The 25,517-nt window shown below is 44.0% G+C and overlaps 1 protein-coding gene across 3 annotated transcripts in view; it reads right to left on the reverse strand.

The window, feature by feature from the left end:
* The window catches only part of KDM4C (lysine demethylase 4C), a 390,817-nt gene that overhangs the window by 180,953 nt on the left and 184,347 nt on the right, over positions 1–25,517 (reverse strand). For all 3 annotated transcript variants that reach the window (XM_060237364.1, XM_060237363.1, XM_060237365.1), the window contains exon 10: positions 16,089–16,279. In XM_060237364.1, coding sequence (XP_060093347.1) covers positions 16,089–16,279 — 191 coding nt within the window. The remainder of the gene's footprint in view (positions 1–16,088; positions 16,280–25,517) is intronic.

Genomic DNA, 25,517 nt, shown 5'->3' on the forward strand with positions numbered 1-25,517 from the left:
CATGGATCCTGCCAGACCACTCAAGCCTTTGTCTAACGAAACCCAGGACAAAGACTGGGGCCAGGAAGACTAAAGAAGAGGAAGACTATCTCCTGCCAGAGCCAAGTCTTTTGTCTTATCCGGGTGCTACCTAGGCCAAGATTTGATTTTCTATTGTCACCTTTTTAGATAAGCCCATCTAATTTTAAGTGTCCCCCACCCAGTAGTCACCTCTATTCTTCTTCCCAACTGTCACTTTGGAGCCGCCCCAGGGCCTGTTTCAACCTGAAAGTTCTCTCAGGTATACAGGATCCAAGCAAGTTCATTGGTCAAGAGCAGGTACCCAATTAGGTGCCACCAAGGAACTTTCTATTGGCTACTGCAGTAGTCCAGCCCTTAGGGTCACTGCAGAGCCTCCCCTTTCTCCTTCCTCATACCTCCCAGCCCCTGAGGGTCTAAGGTAGTCTATTTAACCTCTGACCCAACTCCACTCATGTGTGCATTTAACAGTACCCCAGTTCCGCTGTCTAGATCCATCCCCAATTCTGGCCACAGTTTTGGGTCCATTTCCCCCGTCCTCTTTTGTCACCATTGGAGCCTTCCTTGAAGACTACAATAGGTAAATATTACCCTGTGTGTCTACCCTTTATGTTCCCCTATCCATCTATATTATTATTATTATTATTATTATTATTATTATTATTATTATTATTATTATTATTATTATTATTATTATTATTATTATTATTATTATTAATAATATTTCTTAGGACTGTATGTGTGATTGTATGAGCATTTTATCCTGTATGGAAGACTATATTTTTCTTAATAAATTTTAATTTGTTTTACTAAATTAGAGTCCCCATTATTTAAGCATTACTCTCTGTTTGGTTAATCTTGTATACATTGGGAAAAGATCCCTAGGGAGCCAGGTGCTCACCTGACTAATTCCCCAACCTCGTTTTGACGGCATTTTGGCTTACACTGTTGTGGGGAAGGGAAAGGAAATGAGATTGCAAACCACTGAGACTCCAAATGAAAGGCAGGGTAGAAATCCAATCTCTTCTTTTTTTGCTAGTCTAGACTTCTGGGAGACTTCTGGGGTAGCCTAGACTTCTAGGAGAAGCTCCTCCCTATGGGCAGGCACAGTTGCTGAACTTGATTCCTGAAAAGGGAGGGGCTTCTCACCCAGAACCCAGTCTTTGGCCCTGCCTCAAGGCAGCAGGATGCCATCAGCTGTGCTTTGACTGAGAGCTATGATTCCCACTTACCCTCAAGTAGTTGTTAGTGTTTGTCTTGTCTTCATTGATTCTTGTTTGATCTGGCAGGAGATAATGCTCAGTCTAATCTCCTAGCATAGATCAAAGGGGAGATGCAAAAAAAATTAGGGAAGCCATCTCCCAGGCTCTTCCAAATGGAAACCACCAGCCAGGCTTAAGTCAAAACACCCCACCATTTCCCTCATGAAGAAAGGTTGAAACGCTTGGGACTCTTTAGCTTGGAGAAACGTCGACTGCGGGGTGACATGATAGAGGTTTACAAGATAATGCATGGGATGGAGAAAGTAGAGAAAGAAGTACTTTTCTCCCTTTCTTACAATACAAGAACTCGTGGGCATTCGATGAAATTGCTAAGCAGACAGGTTAAAACGGATAAAAGGAAGTACTTCTTCACCCAAAGGGTGATTAACATGTGGAATTCACTGCCACAGGAGGTGGTGGCGGCCACAAGTATAGCCACCTTCAAGAAGGGTTTAGATAAAAATATGGAGCACAGGTCCATCAGTGGCTATTAGCCACAGTGTATGTGTGTATATAAAATTTTTTGCCACTGTGTGACACAGAGTGTTGGACTTGATGGGCCGTTGGCCTGATCCAACATGGCTTCTCTTATGTTCTTATGTTCTAACTCCAGCAATTCCTGTAAAGGGCCAAGTAGGCATGATCATTATTCTTCCTCCTGCACTGCCTCCCATAGCAGAGGGGCGAACAGACTTTCTCAATCTTCCTTCCAGCCAAAAAAGATTAAACTCTTTTACCAAGCAGAGCAGAGAGACAAGTCCCTCTTGGGCCATGAGTATTAGGAATTGGAAAGCTCTGATCTCACAGAAAAAAGAGGGTGAGCTTCATGATGAGGAAGACCCCATAATCACCACTATGCAGACATGTCTCTTCCAACAGAAAGCCTTTTACAAAAATTTTCTGAAAGTGCTACACATTCTGGAAATTCTTTTAATAATACACAGGTGGAGACACCAACCCAGAAAAGCTAGTTAGTTCTGCCAGAGCCTTCCTTAAGGCGGGCGCAGTCCCCTTTAGAATTCCATTTCCAGCTGTTTTTGATAAGGTGGTTCAGACCAAATGGGAACCACCAGCCAGGCTTAAGTCAAACCACCCCACCATTTCCAAATTCTGCACATTGGTACCAGATGTGGCAGAGCGCTTCAAACTTCTGCTGGTAATTGACTACTAGTCTGTGCTCCAACTCAGTTTTGCCTGCAGAACAGATGGCCTGACAAGAAGATTGAAGAGGCCTTGCATGAAAATTTTAAAGCATCTTCAACTTCCCTCAGAGTTTCCACCACAAGTTCCCTGTTTGCCAGAGCCATCTATTCCTGGGCTTCAACTTATCAGCTGCAGACAGTGGCATATCCAAATAACTGAAGGACAAGCTAAAGAAGATTGCAGCAGTTTTTTCAGCAAATGCTTCCTTTGACTCAATCCAACTGTCAGCCAGAACTATGGCCTTTAACATGACTGCCAGAAGAAATACCTGGCTTCACAGTTGGAAAGTGGACCCTTCATCTTAGGCTAGAGTAGCCAGTGTACTGTTCAGAGGAGTATGTATCTTCAGAGAAGGCATGGACAGATACCTACTGGAGGATAAGGACAAGAAGAAGTCACTGCCATCCTGCAAGGACAGTTAGCCTAAGAAGCACTTCCCTTTTTTTCTTGAATCAAAGCACACCCCCGGATTTTGGTCTTCCAAAACCCCAAAAGGGAAGTGGCAGCCTATGCAGTCGGGTACTAGTAGTTCTTCCTTCTCCAGAACACCAGGATTGAACCCACATGTACCCAAAAAGACCTCTTCAGCATGACTATCACAGACTGAACAAAAATAGAGGTCATCTTCAGCTTCTTGAAGCTCACTGGGAGACTACAGTAGGTTACAGGTGGGTCTTATACACCATGTCAAATGACTGATCCTTGTAACTATGTATGCTTCCACCAGATAGATTTTTGCAGGTTCCAAGAAATCCCCATCCACAGAAACATCTTCTCCACAATGCCATACAACCTCTATTGGACACTGAGGCTATAGAACCTGTCCCAGAGGAACAAAAGACTTTGGTGGTCTATGCAGTCTTCTTCATAGTCCCAGAAAAGAACAGGGATGTGAGGGACATTTTAGACCTCAAATGGCTGACCAGGGGTGCGGTCACACGTCACATTAAAAGTGGGCGTGTAGCACTCAAATTTGAACCACTGAATATTGATTCAATGCAGGGCTGATCAGACGAGCATCCAAGAATGCAACTCATCCTGTTGTTGAGCGATCAGACATCCAATACTATCATGCTCTTTTCTTGGAGCATGTGTAATCAGCTGGTGATTCCTGGGAGGGGGGTGGGTCCATTGAACATGCACCCAACTGTTTGGAGGTGAGAAATCAAATGTTGCTTAAGAGGTGGGGGGGGGAGGGGGGAAGTTTCCGGAATTAACGTTGCCAATTCAAACCAGGGGACTGCCAGGAACTACTTTCCTGGAAATTGGCAGTGACAATGATATCTGGAAATCCTCCACATTGAAAAAAAAGATTTTTTTTCTGTTCTGAATAGTGGGATAATGTTCTCTCCCCCCTCCAATCCTGTGTTGATCGAAGAAGCAGAAGCATCATCTCAGATTCCCGGATGATCTGGCAATGCGCATGTCTGCTGGAGCTTTTTTTAAAAAAAAAAAGGTGGGAGGAGCAATAAACATTCCAAGGGGCAGTATTGCGTATGAGCTGTCCAAACAGGAAAAAACCAATCGTGTGCCGCTTTTATGAAAAAGGGCCGGACTTTCTGCGCTATCAAATTAATGTGGCATTGATCTAGAGCAAGACGGGATGACCCCAGATGACACTCGATTGCCAGATGTGGATGTCTGGACGAACATATTTAATCCGTCAGTGAGACGGAGCTGTGTCGCCACTAATGGTACGTCTGAACGTACCCCAGGAGAATCAAGAAAAAGTTCACAATGGACACACCCAAATACATTTTTGTCCTGTACAGAAAGGTGACTTTCTCACATCCATAGATCTGTAAAAGGCTTATTTATGTATCAGGAAGAACCTCCTACTACCAATCAATCCTTCTGCAAGGAATCCATCATTCACCCCCAGGCCAGGTTACTAAGCCTCATAGCCTGGAGGTTTAGTGGGAGCAACTTAAAGAAACAGGATACACAGATATTGACACTACGATACCCTCAAGGAAAGGTTCCACCAACAGGGTGTACAATAACTGCTGGCAGATTTTCCAGTCATGGTGCTCCAGCCGGGGGCTTGAACCCTGTCAGTTTGGCGTGGTAGTTAAAAGCAGCAGACTCTAATCTGGATTTCCCACTCCTCCACATGCAGCCAGTAGCTAACATCAATTCTCTCAGAGCTTCTTCTCTCAAGAACAGTTCTTTCAGAGCTCTCTCAGCCCCACCTATATCTGTTGTGGTGTGAGAAAGGGAAGAAGAAGAATTGCAGATTTATACCCCGTCCTTCTTTCTGAAACAGAGACTCAGAGCGGCTTACAATCTCCTGTATCTTCTCCCCCCACAACAGACACCCTGTGAGGTGGGTGGGGCTGAGAGGGCTCTCCCAGCAGCTGCCCTTTCAAGGACAACTCCTGCAATAGCTATGACTAACCCAAGACCATTCCAGCAGCTGCAAGTAAAGGAGTGGGGAATCAAACCCGGTTCTCACAGATAAGAGTCGGCACACTTAACCACTACACCAAACTGGCTCTCTGAAGGAGAGATTGTAAACCAAACTGAAGGAGATTGTAAACCATTCTGAAACTCTGTGTGAAGGGCAGGGTATAAATCCAACACTTCTTCATCATCTGTCAGCTAAAGTGAAAAATGTGCTCTTCTTTTTACAAGAAGGGTTGGGAAGAGGTTTTAGTACCAGCACCCTGAAGATGCAGGTGACAGCTATCTCTGCCATCAGGGAATTAAGAAACAGAGGTTCTTATATCAGCACCCCATTACGAGGGTCTTGAGTGGGACTTCCCTGATCATTCCACCACAGGTCCATCATTTCCCCACTTAAAACCTGAATGTAGTTGTCAAGGTTCTTTCCAGGACAACCTTTGAGCCAATGGCCACTTGTCCCCTTGGGGAATTTACCTTTAAAGTCACTTTCCTGGTGGACATTACTTCAGCAAGGAGGGTGTCAGCGCTTGGAGCTCTCTGGACAAGGAGTTCTGTATTTTTCATAATAATAGGGTGGTTCTTCACCCAGCATCCAGCCTTTTTCCTGAAAGTAAATTCAGCCTTTCATAGGTCGGAGGACTTGGTTGTCCCCTCTGTCTGACCCAATCCCAAACATCTTCAGAGAGAAAGTAGCACTGTTTGGATGTGAGGAGGGCTCTGAGTTTCTACATTATAGGGCCAAGCCATTGCATAAGACTGATTCTATGTTTATCTCTTATAGGAAAGCTTCCTTGGGCTGCAGAGTCTCTATGTCCACCAATAGTAGGTAGGTTAGAGGATGCATTCTCCTTGCCTATAAGTCCACAGGCATAGACCTTCCTTTGGGCATTATGGCACACTCCCTTAGAGGGGTGGCAACTTAAGTAGCGTACAGATCCTTTCTGTCCTTAAAGATCATATGCAAGGCTCCTACATGGAGGTCTGTCCACGCTTTCACCAGGCATTATAAGATTGATAGACTGGCCTCTTTGGAAGCTGTTTTTGGAAGAATAGTATTGCAGCAAGTCCTTTCAGTCTAGGAGCTGAGTCTCCACCCTCCCTTGGGCACACTGCTTTTCTATGTTCCAGAAACAGAGACTGCCCCACCCTGGACCACTGGAGAACAGATTTGTTTCACTTATCATGAATCTTCCTCTGTGGTTCAGGGGTGGGGCAATCTCTTCCCACCCAAGGATAAATAAGTTGATGAGGATCCTGGTGTGGAGAGGGCATGATGTATGGATTTCTGATTACCGTCCTTCCTCTTCCTGGTGAGCTTCTCTAGGAGTTGTCTGGAGTCATGTTGGTGTTTTGAACAGTTATGTTGTTTTCTCAAATGTTCAGTCGGTTGTTTCTTCCAGATGTCATTTAATGTTTTGTTGTTGTTTTGAGAGGGTATGACCAAACCAGGTTCTCCAGGAATCACACAAGTTCAGTGAACCTGCCTTCTCCCAAAAGTAGAGACTGCCCATCCCCTGGACCACTGAGAAGGAAAATTCATGGTAAGTGAAACAAATCTTCTGTTACATTGCCTGATCCACATTAAAAGCAGTAATAAACTTGATGTGTTTGTGTGTTAGAGGTGTGTGTGTGTGTGTATCTATATTTGTGATTTGAAACTTATTTCCCTTTTTTTTAATAAATTGTTCCATGTCCCTCTGGGGAGAAAAGCAGCCTAAGAATGCTTAAATAAATAAATAAATAAGGCAGCTATGTAACTAGGAAAATTTTAGTCATTTTTCTGTCATTGTTGCCATCAGGATCTCATGTGAACAATCTTGTGACCCCTGGAACATATTTTTAATGACCTCTGTCTCTTTGGCTGCTTTTTGGCCCTGGCCCCAACCTGGCCCCAACCTCTCTGCATAACACCATCAGGCCCTTGCAGGATCTGATGCAATTCCATAGGGTCTGTAAGGCAGAGATGTTTTGCCAGGCCTTTGAGGACAGCTATGGCTTCCATCTGGCCGACACCCTCCCCTGCTAAATGCATCTATCTTGTCCTCTTCCCCCCTGCCCATAAATGTAGCCAGCAGTCAGAATTGGTTGTTTTCTAGTCACCATGTGATTGTTAAAATGTTCTGCTGAAGTTTTAAACTAGTTTTACTGCATTTTTTATGGATCTTGTACATCCAGGGCCTTTTTGTAGCAGGAGTTCCTTTGCATATCAGGCTTCACCCCCCTGATGTAGCCAATCCATCAAGAGCTTACTGCAGGCTCTTTAAGAAGACCCCTATAAACTCTTGGAGGACTGGCTACATCAGGGAGGTGTAGTCTAATACACAAAGGAATTCCTGTTACAAAAAAAGCTTTGTGTACATCGCCCAGAGCCCAGAAGCAGCAGGGATTGGACGATTTATAAATTTTAAGATAAATAACTAAAAAACAAACAAATAAATAAATACATTTTTAAAAATCTATTCAAAACCAGTTTGAAGGGGCTTTGTTACTTAAGCCCAGGTAAGGATAATATAGTATTAAGCTTTTCTGAATATATGTAGAATGTATATCATTAAAAAAACAAATAAAACTGGGACTAGGGAGAAGTGCTTCCAAGTCAGAAAACAAAAACTTCTATACTGCACTGAATTCTGGCACTTTTTAATTCTAGAAGTAGCTTCAAAGAGACTACACGTGCAATATCTGACACCCAGACTATGGTACTCTAAAAAAAAAATTATTGCTAACACCTTTTCATCTTTTCGCAAGTGATTAAGAAAAACTAATCATGCCAATCATTTGTCTGGAAGTTATATATACAAAGGGTTTATGTACACTATTCCTTTTGCTTTGCTAATTCATCATTAATTGACAGTTGATATGTTACTCTTATGCCTAGATCTCATTTTTATTCTTTGCCTCTATATGCAACATACTTATACCTATACCCATAACTATTCTCTCTTTTTTCATTTGTAGTTATATACATATATGTGAATATGAATGTATGTATTCATAATCTGCAAGTCAAAGTTAAAGCAACATGCATCTTCAGAACAACATAGCTACCACTCTGGAATGCAAGAATTTGGAGACTGTGGTCAGTATATTTTTAAAAAATATATATAGCGCAGATATTGAAATCCTTTATGTTCAATATGGCTGGTTCCCAATGGTAAATAAAGGCATCCTACTGTGATTGGCTAAGAGGGAAGGGTAGAAAGATAAGAGGCAATGCAGTATCCATTGTTGACTCTTGCCTATGGATTTCATGTTGTTATCTGGAGGGTATCACGTTCTCAGGGTGCAGGCAGGCAGGAGTCCAAAGCCAGTCCAAGGTCTGAAACATCAGCGTGCCTCATGTCTTCGCTCTGAAAGCTCTTTCCAGAGCCTGCTTTGAACTCTTGAGATGGGAGGAGGAGAGCTTGGAGGAGATTGATCGTCAACAACTGACACTGGTGCCTGGAGAGTGATTGATGGGCCAGTTGCTGTTTGTTCAGCTGAAGAACTGGCTGGCAACTCTTCCAGGTCTGTTAACCCTTCCAGCTCCTCCTCATCAGGGCTCATGACACTACCCCCCCCCCCCGCAGGGCCCCCCCCAACAGACGGGCCAGGCCGGTCAGGGTAGGCTGTGTGGAACTGCTGCACAAAGTCTGGGGTGTGTAAGTTGTCCGTGGGTTCCCATGAACGGTCCTCGGGGCTACAGCCTTCCCAGTCCACAAGGTATTGGAGGTCCCTGCAGTGGATTCGGGAGTCCAGGAGCTGGTGGACCTTGTATTTCTCCTCATCATCGACCAGGACAAGAGGCGGCGGTGCTGGAGGTGGGATCCAGTGGTGTAGCAGGAACAAGGAGGGACCGGTGGAAGACCGGGTGGATGTGGAGGGTGGCCAGCAGCTATAGCCGGAAAGCAATAGGGTTGATTTTGTCCTTGATCAGGTAAGGTCCCGCAAAGTAAGGGTCCAGCTTGTGAGACCGGCCAGGCTGATGCAGGTAATGGGTGGAGAGCCAGATGTGGTCCCCGGGCTTCAGTGGGGGCCCCACCTGTCGCTTTCAGTCGGCGGCTATCTTGTAGGCCTCTTTAGCCTGTTGGAGTTGCTCTCGGAGCAAGTCCTGGAGAGCCCGGAGTTCCTGCAGGTGCACATCAGCAGCAGGGACTGCTGTGGGGGGCAGCACTGCAGGGAAGAAGCGAGGGTGGTACCCATAGGTGGCAGCAAATGGGGTCTGTTGCGTGGACACATGTACGGCATTGTTGTACACATGTCTGGCATTGTTGTAGGCAAACTTGGCCAGGGGTAGCAAGGCGGCCCAGTCATCCTGCTGGTAGCTGGTGTAACAATGCAAGTATTGTTCCAGCATGGCATTCGTGCGTTCAGTTTGCCCATCTGTTTGGAGATGGTATGCTGAGGACAAATGCACCTGGGTGCCTAAGCTGGAGTGCAGGGCTTGCCAGAATCGGTAGGTGAACTGGGGGCCTCGATCTGAGATCAAGTGTGCCGGGAGCCCATACAGGCAAAAGACATGCTGGAGGTAGAGCTGGGCGGCTTGGGACATAGAATAAAGTGAGCCATCTTGGTAAAGAAGTCCACCATCACCAGGATGCAAGTGTGCCCCTTGGACCTGGGGAGCTTGGTGATAAAGTCCAGGGAGATGGTGTCCCAGGGTCCTGCAGGCGTGGGTAGGGGATGTAAAAGCCCTGGGGGCTTGGCCAGTACATCCTTGGCCTGCCGGCAGACCTCACAGGAACTGACATAGCGGGCCGCATCGGCATGGATGCGAGGCCACCAGAACTCCCACGTGAGCATGTGCAGGGTCTTGTGTTGGCCAAAGTGCCCCGCAAAAGGGGAGTCATGGGTCAGGCGGAGCACATCAGCCCAGAGGGGTCCCGTAGGCACATATAGGCACCCACAGTGCAGGAGGAGACCTTGGCGGGTAAAGAGGTCCCCGGCCAGGCCATCTTGCACTTCCAGGAAGCATTGCTGAGACCAGGGGTCTTGGGCCTAGCTGGCCTAGATGTCTGCAGCCAAGGGCGGGCAAGTCGTGGTGGCAGTGAAGACTAAGGGTGTAAGGATGAGCCCAGTTGGGGTCTCCTCCATTAGAGGCACAGCGTACTCCGGTTTTCGGGAGAGAGCATCTGCTTTCCAGTTCTGGTTCTGCGGGATGTAGGTAATCCAGAAGTCAAACTGGGAAAAGAAGAGGGATCACCGGATCTGATGCTGGGTGAGGCGTCAAGCAGTCTGTAGATGCTCCAGGTTCCGGTAGTCAGTCAGGACCTGGATGGGGTGGCAGGCCTCTTCAAAGTGATGCCTCCAAACCTCAAAGGCAGCCTTGATGGCCAGGAGTTCTTGCTCCCAGATGGTGTAATTGCGCTCTGCGGGTGTCAGCTGCCGCAAGTAGTATGTGCAGGGTTGGAGCGGCTGGGAGGGGTCCTCCTGCTGAGATAGTACTGCGCCAAGGGCCACACTGAAGGTGTCAGTTTCTACTGTGAATGGCAGCTGCGAGTCTGGGTAACACAGGAGCGGCTCTGTGGTGAAGCAGGTTTTCAGGGTAGTGAAGGCATGGTCTGCCTCTGGAGTCCAGTGAAATGGCTCTTTGAGCTGGAGGAGCTGGTTCAGAGGCGTGGTTATGTCAGCATAGGCAGGGATGAACTGGCGGTAATAATTGGAAAAGCCAAGGAACTGCTGTATGTCCTTGCGGTTCTGCAGCATCTGCCAGGTCAGGACCACCTTGACTTTGTTCGGGTCCATCCGAGTCCCATGGGGTGAGACAATGTGGCCAAGGAACTTGACTGCTGTTAAGTCGAAGGCACATTTCTCTAGCTTGGCTTAGAGACCATGCTTGTACAGGCGTTGCAGGACCTGGCAGACATGCCTTGTGGGGCTTTGGAAATAAATTAAAATGTCATCTAAATAAATGATCACAAAGCAGTCGAGCAGGTCGTGGAAGATGTTGTTCATCGGCCTTTGGAAGGGGCATTGGTCAGGCCGAAGGGCATCAAGAGATACTCGTACTGGCCATAGTGGGTCCCAAAAGTCGTCTTCCATTCCTCTCCTGTGCGGATCCGCACCAAGTTGTATGTGCCCCAGAGGTCCAACTTGGTATTGACCTGAGTCCCCTTAAGGCAATCCAGTAGTTCTGGGATCAGTGGCAAAGGGTAGCGGTCCCGGACGGTGATTTTTTTCAGGGCCCGGTAGTCATTGCAGGGCCGGAGCTCGCCGCCTTTCTTCTTGACAAAGAGAACAGGGGTGGACAGCGGTGATGCAGATAGCCGGATAAAACCCCATTCCAGGTTTTTGGCGAGGAAGTCCCGCAGGGCTGCTAGCTCCAGTTCAGACATGGGATAGAGCTGCCCCATAGGCAGGGGTGCCCCTGGTATGAAATCGATGGCGTATTCACAAGGCCGGTGCGGGGAGAGCTGGTCGGCCCCCTTTTCCTCAAAGACATTGGCAAAGTCTGTGTAGGCCAGGGGGAGTAGAGGACCAGCAGCCAGGGCAACGGTGGCCAGAATGGCTGACCGGGCCTGGTGAGCACAAGAGTCCTTGAAGCTCAGCTTTCCGTGTGCCCAGTCCACAAGGGGGTTGAGCTTTACGAGCCAGGAGAGTCCGAGAATGAGGGGAAAGCGGGGCATGCGAACAACATCAAATTGTACTTCCTCATGATGGTGTTGGATCTGGAGCGTGACCGGGTGGGCCTCCTGGGTCACTGGACCGGAGCGGAGGAGGCACCCATCAATGGCTTTGACCAGGGTCAGGGTGTCTTTGTCCTGCACCGGGATCTGGTGTTGCTTCACAAAGGCCACGTTGACGAAGCAGCAGGTGGCCCCGGAGTTGACCATGGTGTAGACGAACAGCCAGCGCCCACCTGGCAAGCTGAGTGTGACCAGTACAAGGAATGGGCCCTGGCTGGTAACGTAGGATTCAGGGAGCCCAGCTAGGTTCCCCAAGTCGGGGGGGGGGGGGTTCACTCAGACTTGAGGCTGGTCTTTTACTGGCGGCGGTGGCACGGTACTGGGCTGGGTGTACTTGGCAGGGCAGCCGTAGAAGTGCCCTGCCCCTCCACAATACAGGTAGAGATTCTGTGAGCGGTGCCGTACTTTTTCCTCGGGGGTGAACCGCAGCTGTGCAACCTCAAGTTGCATGGGCTCAGGGTCATCACTTGGGCCTGGTGTGCATTGAGGTTGTCACCGTCACTAGGCGGTGGGGCAGCTGAGAGGGACGGATGCTGCTTTGCGCTTGGCGACAGCTTTCCAAGCAGCCATCGATGCAGAGACACAGCGTGAATAGGCCTTGAAGCATGGCCGGTTGGTCTACTTGTGCCAGCTCATCAAGGACTTCATCAGCCAGCCCCTCCATATACTAGTCCATGAGGGCAGCCTCATTCCAGGCCAGGTCTTGGGCCAGAAGCTTGAACTCAGTGGAGTACTGGGAAACCAAGTCTCTGCCCTGCTTCAGGGTCTGGATCTTCCGATTGGCAATAGCTGCTTCCGATTGCTGGGGGTTAGCAAAAGCTACCGCCATATGATCCAGAAAGCCCTGGTAGTCAATCAGCAGGGGCGATGGGGCTAGAAGCAAGGGGGTAGCCCATTTAGCTGCCTGCCCCTTTAAGAGGCTGACAATGAAGCATACCTTGGTCTTGTCATTGGGGAAGTCTCTGGTACGTAGTTCAATATACAGTTTGCACTGTGCCAGGAATGCAGGAAACTCCTCCACCTTCCCAGCGAACTTCTCTGGGGGAAGCACCGGGCACTTGGGTGGGGCAGCGACGTGGCTTGCTGCTGCTGTTGCAGGTGAGCCATCGTTTGAGTGAGGTGCTGTACCTGAGTGAGCAAGGTTGCTAGCTGCCCAGAGCCTCTGTTTGCCTTCTCATCCATCTTGTGGAGTGAGTGTGTGGGTGGAAGCAATCTGTCACGTTCTAAGGGTGCAGGCAGGCAGGAATCCAAAGCCAGTCCAAGGTCAAAGTCTAGGAAGTCAAGCAGGAGCCAAGTCACCAATACAGAATCACAATCTGGAATCAGAAGTCAATGTCCAAAAGCCAAAAGGTCAGGGTGCCAAGGAAATCAAGCAGGTCAGGATCAGGAAGGAGCATGGATGCAAGAAAAAGGATAGACTTGTTGCTTCCACAAGGTTACCAGGTCCTGGGTGGGAGCTATATGGGAGTCTCAATCAGCCTGCTCCCTGGGTGGCAGTGACTCTGCTAGAACTCAGGGCTGAGAGATCTGAAGCTTCGACGTGCCTCATGTCTTCGCTCTGAAAGTTCTTTCTGGAGCCTGCTTCAAACTCTTGGGATGGGAGGAAGAGAGCTTGGAGGAGATTGATCATCAACAGCTGACATTGGTGCCTGGAGAGTGATTGATGGGCCAGCTGCTATTTGTTCAGCTGAGGAACTGGCCGGCAACTCTTCCAGGTCTGTTAACCCTTCCAACTCCTCCTCGTCAGGGCTCATGACACTGGGTTCACTTAAGGAACTTAGTTTGATTTATAGTTTATTCGATTTCTATCCTGCTCCATTTCCTGCAAGCAGGGCTCTTTAAGGATAATACTTATATGTGAGCTGTGCTGCCAAGGTTGCTGGTAATGGGCATAAACAGTGACTCCTACTATTTCTCCCCTGGAGATCACCAACCAGCAGCTTGGGGATTTCACTGTCAGCAGCCACTGTCAGTACCATTTATAGTTCCCTGCCTAGGTTACACAAAACCCAAAGAATTTGTATTCAGTAAGTTTGTGTCCTTGTGTTATTCAAGCCAAATGCATGTATGCACACACACATGCACACATGATCCTTACCCCAGGCTGGTTCTTGCTGCAGGTGTGATGTAAAAGTACTTCATTAGCAACACAGTACCAGAACAACATGCAACCCAGTACACAAATATTATCACCTCACTAATTTCCTGGAGTTGATACTTCTGTATTTCTACTGGGAAGTTATACTATTCCCAAAACTAAAATCATCATATTTTTCTTTGACACATTAGAGCAGAGGTGAACCTGAACAAACATTTTATCTTCATTTGGGGGATTCACATCTCTCGCTGTGTTTGCACTTGTGCCAATTCTACTAATTAAATAGCACAGAAATGCATCTACCAGTTTAGCACAGTGAATAAATTCAGTGCATGCACTCATCTGATAAAACTTTCAACATAATTACTATAATGTCTCCATTTTTAATTTTAACTTTTAAATTGGCTATTCAGATAAATAAGGGTTGTACTGACAAGGAAATAATTTCTCTGCCAAGTGCAAATGGCAGTTGTATAATAAAGATTCCAAGCTCTGTGGCAATACAAGAACATCACTGAACAGTTATGTGACATATATATTAAAAATGAAGGTTCTCGAGTCATAAATGGAAAGGACATATGTGGACTGGTAATTAAATGCTATACATTTGTTTAAAGCAGATAATTCTGACAGTCTTTAAAAAATAAATAAACCAGGAAGTAAGAGGTAAGCCAAGACTGAAAAGTTCACAATAATTTGTACCACAAAATCTAATGCAGCATTCTCCACTTAGTTTTTGCAAAGCTGTCCATTTTCTGGACATGCAGTTTACAAAGGAAAACTGCACAAGCACAACCATGCCAATGACTGGGCTCCTGAGCTGTTTGAAAAGCCTCTTCAAATGCCCATATAAAATCCTCCTCAGGCCTATTTCCTTCCCACCACTGCTTTTTCATTTCCTTTATTTATTAAGCACCCCATGTAAGGGATTGCTAACAAACAAAGGTATAGCAACTCTAATGACAGCTGCTACTCCCCAGGCTCTAAAATTGGGCCACAGATTAGTATGAATCCATGAATCATGAATTGGTATAGCTAGAGATGACTGTAGCTAGAAATGACTATGAATTCACTTAATCCAACCTTTAGGAATCAGTCAGTGCCACCTATTACTCCCCACTTTTTCTTCTTTCTAGATCAAAACCACAAGGAGTCATAATCTGATAATATGATATATTTAGAAAATGTCAGGGGGACAAGGGGGGACTATTGTTTATTTTTAGGCTTACTGTAGTTTGGAGGAGTTGAGTCTATATATTGCTTGGGAAAGCATTATTGCTGAATAAGTGGTAAAGAGTGCTTAAAGAAACTTTTTTTGTGTGAAGAAACATTCTTGGAATGCATTATATCAGGATATTGAAGCCTCTAGTAATAGGAAATAGGAAATAGCCTCCTAGTAATAGGAAGTAATAGGAAAATGTATAACAAGACCCTATGAATGCAGTGTAAAGTAGGGCAAATAGAAGATAGAAAGGGTGCTTTTTTTCTCCGGGTGGGGCGGGGGATGCCAAAACAGGTGGTGAGGTTCCAATACTTGTTAAATAATATGAAGTCCCTTTGGAAAGTGAAATGGTTTGTAGCCTTGATAAATTAATAATAGGTCAAGAGTATGGCTGTTCAAAAGTATGATTCAGAAAATGTCTACTACCCCTTCTGACCTTGATGTTAATGAATCATATCAATTTAAATGAAGTCAAAAGATTCTCATAATACACAAAAAATTATTCCAGAATTTGCCCAATTGTGGAAAAGCCTGCATACATAATGAGAACAATATTTTGGATTACTAACTGTGAAAATCTGCATTGACAATTAGCATTAGGATTTTCAGTAAAACAATTCAAATCCTCCTGAATATCCAGGTACTGGCACAAGCATTTGAACAGTCTGCCAACTAGATATCTGCCTCTGTACAGGACTCTGGCCAGAGGCTACAGAACTCTCAAGAATATATAAACAATTAAAGATTTTGCAGCATTTGAAAACTTTTCTTGTAATGTTCAGAAATTAGTTTTTAACCCAACTCTCTCCAATGCTGCTGTTTTAAGCACTGAAACAAACCAAGATTCAGCAATATATATATATATATATATATATATATATATATATATATATATATATATATGGTAAGAAAAAGAACAAATATTAATGCTCAAAGCTCCACATACATAAGCTTCCATAATACATTCTCATTAAAGTTTAAAAAATGAATACATTTCTTCAATTAGTATTATCATTATGAAATATGACTCTCTTTCCCTCAAGCTCACTGCTAGGTTTTAAGAAGACACAAATTAACTGTGACTAAAATAAATGAACAACTCAAATGAAATGGGTGGAAGAAGAGGTGGGAGTATATGGGTAAAGCACTAAAAAGCATGGAAATCACAGCATATTTAACTTAAACTAAACAGAGCACAAGATGTTCGTTATCACCTGGAAGATCTCTTTGTTTTCCTTCTTCTCTGCAACCAGGCCTTTACCTCAGGTGTCATTTCAGGGGTGGGTTTTGTATGATCAATGGTGTATAAATCTTTTCCTTGTTTCCACAGCTGGTATCTGTCAGGCTGGAATTTCTTCACAAAGACATCCATTGATATTGTCACCATGTCTTGCCTACAGGTACACTAGAAAACAAAAGAGATGGATATGTTTAAACAAGTTTATAAGCAACAGGAAAATCCAAATCCAAACCATGAAAGTACTCCACAAACTATCTGCCCCACAAAAGTACTCCACACAAAATTTGCCTAACTACCACAATGATTTTGATGTTTGCCAGGGCTCACTACAGTGTAGGAAAGGCACAGTAAGATGCCATTCAGTGGATTTCCCTTTTCCTCCTGTGATAGAAGCTCACAAATGAGATGTAAAGAATGCTAGGAGCTACAGTAGCCACCATTGTTGCCCACAAGAAAAGAACAGGTGAGCAAGCAGCAGTTACTACTGCAAATTAGAATTTGTGTTCAGTAAGTTTGTGTCCTTGTGTTATTCAAGCCAAATGCATGTATGTACACACAAATGCACACATGATCCTGCTTAGCTGGGTGAAGGAGTGATCAGCGGTAGCAAGAAGGTATAAGTTCACCTATTCTCTCCCCCTGCATAGTGTTGGTAGAAGAGTTTACTTCTCTTAGAAGTCATTGTTGCTTACCCACTCAGACAGACAGCTAAGCACTCTGGTGTGACAGAGTGCACTTAAAATCCAGGTTCCTCGTGCAGCAGAATCAGAGATACGGGAGGTGAACACTCTGTTGAGTGATGGGCTGTTCCTAATTTCTGATTGGCCGGTGCCAACTGAGAAAAGCTATATGATCAGTCAAGCACTGAAGACAGTTCAGTTTGGTTCATTCCTTTCCAGAGGTTCTGTCAGTTGGAACCATTCTGAAGGCAGTCAGTTTCTGACAGAGTTTGGAATTAGTGAGCCTGACAGGAAAAGTCAGACAAGTTCACCTTAGAGTAAAGGGAAAAGACTTCTTTGCCTTAACTATAATATTCCTATCCTGAGGAAGAATTCATTAACAAAATTGAGAGTCTTAAGTGTCAACCTAAGCTGAAGTATGCTTTACACAGACACTGGAACTGCAATGGTGATTTCGTGAGAGTGATTGGGTAGTATATTGAAACTCCCTTTCTAGCCAAAAGCAAAAGATTAATTCCTGCCCAGTTTTTCTGGTGATTTGGCCCTGAGGAGGATCCTAGGTCTGATGTGAAGGGGAATAGTTTTAGACAACTCAAGAGACAGAAATACTGTAGTTTCAAGAAAGGAGCTAGTCAGGTGCTCAGAGATAGAGATCCGCTCCAGAATAACTGCACTATCATAGGAAACTCCCTGAAGAAACACTGTTGGTGTAACTAAAATACTAAGTGAAACATCTCTCACTGTTAAGAGCTTAGAACAGTGATGGCGAATCTTTTAGAGATTGAGAGCCCAAACTGCAACCCAAAACCCACTTATTTATCGCAAAGTGCCAACATGGCAATTTAACCTGAATAACTGAGGTTTTAGTTTAGAAAAAACAACTCATAGTAAAATTAACAAATTGAAAAAACATTTGGTCTGGATAGCATTTGCTTAGGAAACCAACAAAACAGTAACATGTCAGAATGGGAGAATGATGGTGAGAGTGTCATAAGGCAATAAATGGAGGCTGTTAATTGCTCTGTTGCTTGCAAGTCTGGGTTAAACTGAGAACATGCCTTTCCCAGAGGTATTCCAGTCCACCTAATTTACTTTTGAACATGTAACATACATTATAAACATAATTCTAGTTTGCCATTAGGAAAAAAAAGAATACACTAAAATATAGTGTGTTTAGTAGGAGCTGGTAGTTAGGGTGCCCAAATCAGATATGGGAGGTCCTGATTCATATGCCCATTCTGCCCTGGCAGCTTGCTGAAAAACCTTGGACCAGTAATATACTCTGAGTTAACCCGCCTCATAGGTTCGTTGTGAGGATAAAAGAGAAGGGGAGAGTGTGTCAAACCACTTCAGTGTCCTTTGGGGGGAGAAAGGCAGGGGATATATGATGTTAGTTAATAAATTAAATTGATGAAAGGAGTCCACTGATTTATATGGCTAAATCTGAGTCCAACAGCACCTTAGAGAACAAGTTTTTTGAGAGTCAAAGCCCCTTTTATCTAATCAAGGGAGCTCTAATGCTGGAAAGCTTGTGCCCCCTCCCCCAAATCTTGTTGGTCTCTAAGGTGCTCCTGGGCTCAAATCTAGTTGTTCTACTATGGACCAGCATGGCTACCCTTGGAAACTACAGGGATAGCCTGAATTGTATTAACTAGTCTGATGTGAGAAAGGAGGGCCAGTTTGGTGTAGAGGTTAAGTGCGTGGACTCTAACCTGGGAGAACCGGGTTTAAATATATAGCATTAGAATATATGCAAACAAGCTTCAAGATCACTATTTTGCCTGTTAAAAGAAGTGTACTTTGAAATACCAACAAGTTTTATCTCAGCTTTTCTAATCCCTGACTACACCTATTCATCCACCGCCTGTTAAATAAATTTAAGATTTCTGTTTAAATGTTATGCCATCCAGTGATTTTTTTTTTTAGAGAAAGCTCAGCAGAAACTCATTTACATATTAGGCCACACTCCCTGACACCACCATTGTTTCACATAGGGCTTTTATGTAGAAAAACTCAGTGGGAACTCATTTACATATTAGGCCACACCCCCTGACACCAAACAAGCCAGAACTGCGTTCCTCTGCATTCCTGCTCAAAAAAAGCCCTGATGCCATCTGACGTGCCATTTTAAAGAGTAAAACAAGAGGACTCCTGTTTTCCCCATCAACTTCTTAGGCTGTCCTATCCAGGTCAGGGTGCCTTTACTTGTGTACAACAACATTCTCACATCTATGTATATGTAGCATTAAAATATCCTATTCACTACATGACCATCCAACTGCCTAACCTAAAGGAGAAGTAGCAGTCATCAGCAGGAAACCGGTACTGAGGAAGATAAAAAGGTGACTGAATATATTTAGGAGAAATATTCAATAAATAGATTTAGGAAAAATATTCACCTCACTGAAATAGTTTTCAACACAGTTCTAAACATGTTATAAATTCTGAAAGTGTTTTTCTTATTACATAGATTACATCCATCTTACAAAACTAGCCTCCAAAGTCTTCTTGTCATAACTAATCAGCAGCCTAAGAAAATATTCCATCATATTCTGTCAGGGCTGATGTTCCAAAGAAAGGCTGCCATACAAGAAATGAGTTCAGCAATATCTCAGTAGTTCATAGTTTAGCTGTGATATTCTCTATGGGCATACATACCAGAGCATCACCTTTTCATGTGATTTTACTTGCTATCATAATATGCTGATTTACATTCTATCTTCTACTATTTCTCCCACGAATTTCTAAACTACCCTGCTTTTTTTCAGATACTTTAGTTTTGAACTTCTGATTTAAAATTCCCCTTCCCCATCTTTAGCAAAAAAATTTTTTGCTGGATTATGCTTTATTTGTTTATAGTCAATCTGGAATTCCTTTTCCTATTTTCAACAGTTGTGCTTCCAAAGCTGTGCCACCAAACCCTGATGAGCACACAATAATCATGAAAATGATTAAAAACCATTAAATAAAGCCACATGTAGAATAACCCACATAAGAACTCTCTCTGTGTGACAATTGCCAAAAAATTTTTTTCTAGTGTGATAACATACTACTTTCCTTTAGTATGGGCTTTTTCACACAGTCTATGTATTCCGGTATGGAAGCTGGTCAGTTACTGAACAGTAACGGGTTTCTGCTGGCATTTCAGACAGACCCGATTCAGTAACTGGCTGCTACCGGAATACTCTCACCTTTTCACACACTCCCGCGGCTGTCCCGGTAGTGAGGCGTGCCTGAGTCGTTACAAACAAAGAGCAGCTTCTTCCACTTTTCAACCCCTCCTTCCGGGTTGAAATCGCTATGGGGTGCTGTGTGAAATGTCCAGTATCTAACCCAGGAGCAGTTTTCGCGCCCTTTTTTGCCCGCCGGCGTGCGCGATCTCCGGCTTTTTGGGGGGGGGAACGTCGGGCTAAGATCGCTATAGCGCTATAGCGCTATAGCGACGTATCACAACAGCATCACCATAGGGATGCCTGGGCTCCATTAAGATGCCAGATATCGCCACCGCTGAAACCTGGTAACTTATCTCAATAGAGCCTAGCCATCTCTATGGTGTTGCTGTTGTGATACATCGCTATAGCGCTATAGCGATCTTAGCCCGACGTTCCAAAAAAAAAAAATAAGCTGGAGATCGCGAGCCGGCAGGCAAAAACGGCTGGCGCTGGTGGAAGCAAGATAAGAGTGGAACAGTGTGAAATGGCTCGCTTCAATCACGGAACCCTACCGGAAAAAAAAAACATGTGTCTGAAAACTCCCATCCCTGTCTCGGATTACTGCAGGCGGCACAATACCGACTCCCTTTCGGTTTCCACTGGTAAGTGTGAAAAGGGCCATATTTTGAGTTCACATTTCTCTTGTAACGGGCATTCTATGTTTCTAGAACCAAACTTATACAATTCTGGGAGCAATTCTTAGCAGAGCTAGTCAGACTTAAGTCCAAATTTATTTAAGAGGCCTTATTCAGGGACATCATCTTCAAGAGGCCTTATTATCAGAAACACCTTTTTAAAAAGTACTGTAGCCATTTAATATCATTTTAAAATGAACTAAAACATGACCTTTTTCTTACAGAAATTGGGTTCCAAAGATCCATGTGTATACGTGCCCAAACACTTCCAAACATCAAGAGGTTTCTATAATTTTCTCCCACAGTGGTAGTTCCTCTTGTTGCCTTAAATGTCGCCCTATAAGATATTCTTCTAAGAAAATCTTCCTGGGTGCCAAGACACATTCTAAGCTTGAAAGAAAGTCTAAAATGTTTTGGCACAGGCATAGAAGATCTCCATGTGACCCTCTGGCTCAAATTCCCCACAGTTAATGTTTGATAGAAATGCAGATGCATTTGCAAAATAATCTTTCAAGTAGCTTGGAGTCAAGATGCATTAAAATGCAAAGAATGAATTAAGGGTTTGTAATGAATATTACTGGAGGAGGAAGGAAGTGCCATTACTTATTGAAGCTTACTATTTTTAATCTGGACAAATTATATAACTTAGGTTTCTTACAGTAAGGTCACAGTTTTGGTTCCAAACATATTTCAGAATATTATAAACCTCTCTCAGGTAGGCAGGCCGGCAAATTCAAAGTAAAATATTTTTTTTGTATGCAGTAAAAAATAACTTGCATGGCAACATGAGAATCTACATACAATGACTCCTATGAAGTTCAATTGATACAATCCATCTTCATTCTTCTCTCGACAAATAAAGGTAAATATTTGGCTAAATGTACATTAGACAGAAAGAGATATGCAGACTTTGTATATGATACAGGCTCAAAATATATATATAAAACAGGGCTAAAAGAGATTTTAGGAATCAAAAAATTATTCCCAATTAACTAATCAAAGCTTTTACTGAAGAAGAAAAGAAGAATAAAAGTTCAATTATTGCTAAGAGCTGCAAAGAGGCTATTCTGCTAAAGACTCCTTAATTTATAGCCAGCAGGTGTTTCACAATACCTAAGGAAGTACAAAAGATATAGCCTGATAAACTTCTTGTTACAGGAGCTGTAACAGAGAGACTGTTATACTTCCCATATTACCTACAGAATGAACATTTGACAGGCACTGTTCGTACGTGGCAAGGATTTAGAGCATGCTGTAACAATAGCCATTCTTCCCTAGCAGAATCAGAAAGTGATATATTTTTACACCGACCTTCTGGCAACATGTAGGCAATGCTGCAGAAACCTTTGATATCACTTATCCGTTTGTACAAGCTTCAATAAAACAAGTGTTCCTTTGGTACAAAATCTTGAAAAGTACACTCTGTTCACTGACACAGCCAGTCACACAAAAAAGACAGAAAAATATTCAGCTTGCTATTTAGAATTTGCCCTGAAATGTTAAAGATTAGGTCTATTTCAGGGAAAAAATGCTAATATGATACATTTAGATAATGATGTACAGTATAAATTTTGAAAATGAGGTTGGCAACATAATATCTTATTAGTTGTTTCTATAATCAGTGGAGGGAGAACCAGAAGCAGATACATTTTACACTAATCTCCCCTATAATACAGTTCTCCAGACAGACTGGTCACAGTTCACCTCCTTGGCTGAGCTGCACTCAGCCAAAGTCACTCATTCTCAATGGAGAGCAACTCCCCTCCCTCCAGCCACTGGCTAAGCTGCCTGTCACTCAATCTCAATGGGGAGAAACCCCATCCTCTAGCTCCAGGACAGACAAGGACTGAGTCACTGCTTTGCAGAGGAGAGAGAAAAACCCTTCCCTCAATTTGCTGAGGGAAGGAGGAGGAGTGAAATAGCCAGAGAAAGTCTTCCCTCAATTGGCTCGGGGAGGAGGAGGGAAAAAGCCAGAGAGAACCCTCCCTCAATTGGCTGAGGGCCCCTCCCTCTCCTCCTCTGGAGGGAAAACAGCCAGAGAAAGGGGAGGAAATGACATCCTGTTGCAGTAGACCAGATACAGAGAGAAACAGGGAGGGGGGAGGGAAAGCAAAAGAGAAAGTCTTGTGCTTAAGACCAATAACATTATCACAGAGACAGTGTTGGTCTGAAAGGAATCACTAAAGGCCTTTGAGGGAGAAGTCACTAGGGCCAGTCTTGACTTAGGATGCCAGTTCCAGGTTGGTGGAAAATTCCTGGAAATTTTGTGGTGGAGTTTGAGGAGGGCAGGGTTTGGGGAGGAAAGAGACCTCAGCTGGATACAGTGCCATAGAATCCACCCTCCAAAGCAGTTATTTTCTCCATGGGGAGACAGATCTGTTGTCTGGAGTTAAATTGTGATACTAGGAGGTCTTTGGGCTCCACCTGGAGGCTGGCTACCCTAGGCCTGGCAGCACCCTCTGAGTGACTTGATGCCACCTGAATGGCATGGCTTAACTAGGCCTGTCTGCTTGCTACTGTAGCAGCAACACCCCTCCCCCATGACAGCCAGTGTGGCATAGGAGTTAGGGCTTCAGAGCAGGGTCTACTGGACCCAAGTTCTTGCTACTGAAGCTAACTGGATAATTTTGGACCAGTCACAGACTTTCAGTCTAACCTGCCTCACAGGGTTGTTGTGTAGATCCAAGCAGGAATAGGAGAATGATGTGAGCTGCTTAGGTTCCCCCACACACACACTGTGGAGAAAGACTGCACTTTTCCTAAGTAGAGGCTGCAGGCAGTGGGGAGAAGATGGAAAGCTGAAATCATAGGGGCAAATAAAGGGAAAGAGATATGGTTGCCAACTCCAGGTTGGGAAATTCATGGAGATGTGGAAGGTGGAGCTTGAGACAGTGGTGTTTGAGGAGGAGTGGGACTTCAGACAGGTACAATACCATACATTCCACTCTCCAAACCAGTTATTTACTCCTGGGGAACCATTGTTGCCAATCTCTAGGTGAGAGCTAGAGATCACTCAGAATTACAGCTGTTCTCCAGATGGCAGAGATCACTTCCCCTGGAAGTGCTTTACAGAGTGGAATCTGTGTCATTATAACCTGCTGAGGTTGTTTTCCTCATACTTTGGTCCACACTGATTTCGGACTAGTCATAGACTTTCAACCTAACCTACCTCACAGGGTTGTTGTGCATATCAAAAGAGAGAGAGGAGAATGATGGAAGCTGCTTTGGTCCCCACTGTGGAGAAATACTATACTTTTCCTAGGTAGAGGCTGCAGGGAGCGGGGAGGAGATGGAAATCTGAAGTCAGATCAATTGCCTTACAGAAAAACAGCTGCCATGGGTAGGAAGGCAGCAAGGGTGGGGGGGGGGGCAGTCACCCAGACCCTCTTTCTAGAGCCCATTGTTTTTTTCTTCACAATTGGCCTTATTCCTAGTTAATACATATTTACTGATTTAATCCTTTTACAATACTAGTTTTTCATGAATATCTTTCAGGACAAAGAGATGCCCATTCGTGAAGCAATTTATTCTTAATAGATCTAGATGGGTAGCCATGTTAGCAGTAGAAAAGAACAAGATTCCACTAGCAAAATTTGTGGCAGGGTATGAGCTTTCATGAGTCACTGCTGTCATGAAAGCTCATACCCTGCCACAAGTTTTGCTCGTCTTTAAGGTACTACTGGACTCTTGCTCTTTTCTGCTGATGCATTCTTGGTGGTTGCAGCTAGGGATAGGGCTACTAAAAGCTCTCTTGAACTTATAGTTCTTCCATTCAACTTTAACAGTCTCCATGCATAAGGTTAGGGTTTAGCATCCATCATCTGCATGCTTTGTTTTTGTTTTACACACAGTTAGAAAGAATACCCTGTTAAAGTTATGCGTTATTTGTGACCTCTCATTTCCTTGATTTCCAAGCATCTGTTTAGCTTGATCTTCAAGCAAGCATTTTCAATTTCAATTCAATTTCACTTTCAGACCTTTAATGGCATGATATAGAAGATATACAGAAGGATTTAAATGGACAAAATAAATCAGAATTAAATTTAGGTTAGACCTAAAATCAAACATAGCCAGAATTGTGTTAAGAAATAACAGCCAAGAATTTTGCTACAGCACAGGTAATTTATGAATTAGGGTTGTTCAGAAAAAAATGACAAACGGACAGATTGATTTGATTGACAGTAGGCAAGGGGAATCTGCAAAACAATTCCTGTCACAAGCATTTTAATTGCCTATATAAAGAGACATTTTTACCCTATCTACTTGAAATTTGGCAGAGTGCATCCCTTGGATAACAAGTATAATCACTAAGAATTTCATCCCAATTGGATGGAGTATGGGCAGTTATATAGAAGATGTTTTTCCACTAAACCCAAGAAAACCAAATAATCCATAAAGAAAAAAATGTATAATATCACAATTCCAAAGTTTAAAGTTAAAACAAACAAGAAAAATTGTTCTAATCCCTAATCAGAAAAAAACTATCAATAAAAATGTGAAGATGAAAAAATACAAACAATACTTTTACCCAAAACAGGAGTGTGCGGGAGCCAGGGTCCGCACGCAAAGGGGATCGCTTTGAATCCTGTCAGACCTTTACCCAGGCGAACCAAAATTAACCTTGTCAAAAATAAATGATGGCACAGATAGCATTTTTACATTCAAAAGTTTTATTATACACAGATAGGCTGGGAAGGGAGGAAATATCAGAAGTTTGTAATATTAAAATCAATGGCAGGCAAAAAATCAAACTAAGAATACTCAAGAACACTTTATACTGGCAGACTGTTGTTACATATAAATATGAATACTGTAAGCCAAAATGCCCTCAAAAGAGGTTGGGGAATTGATAGGTGGGCACCTTTGGCTTAATAAG

This window comes from Heteronotia binoei, chromosome 4, assembly GCF_032191835.1.
Source record: "Heteronotia binoei isolate CCM8104 ecotype False Entrance Well chromosome 4, APGP_CSIRO_Hbin_v1, whole genome shotgun sequence".
Lineage (NCBI taxonomy): Eukaryota > Metazoa > Chordata > Lepidosauria > Squamata > Gekkonidae > Heteronotia > Heteronotia binoei.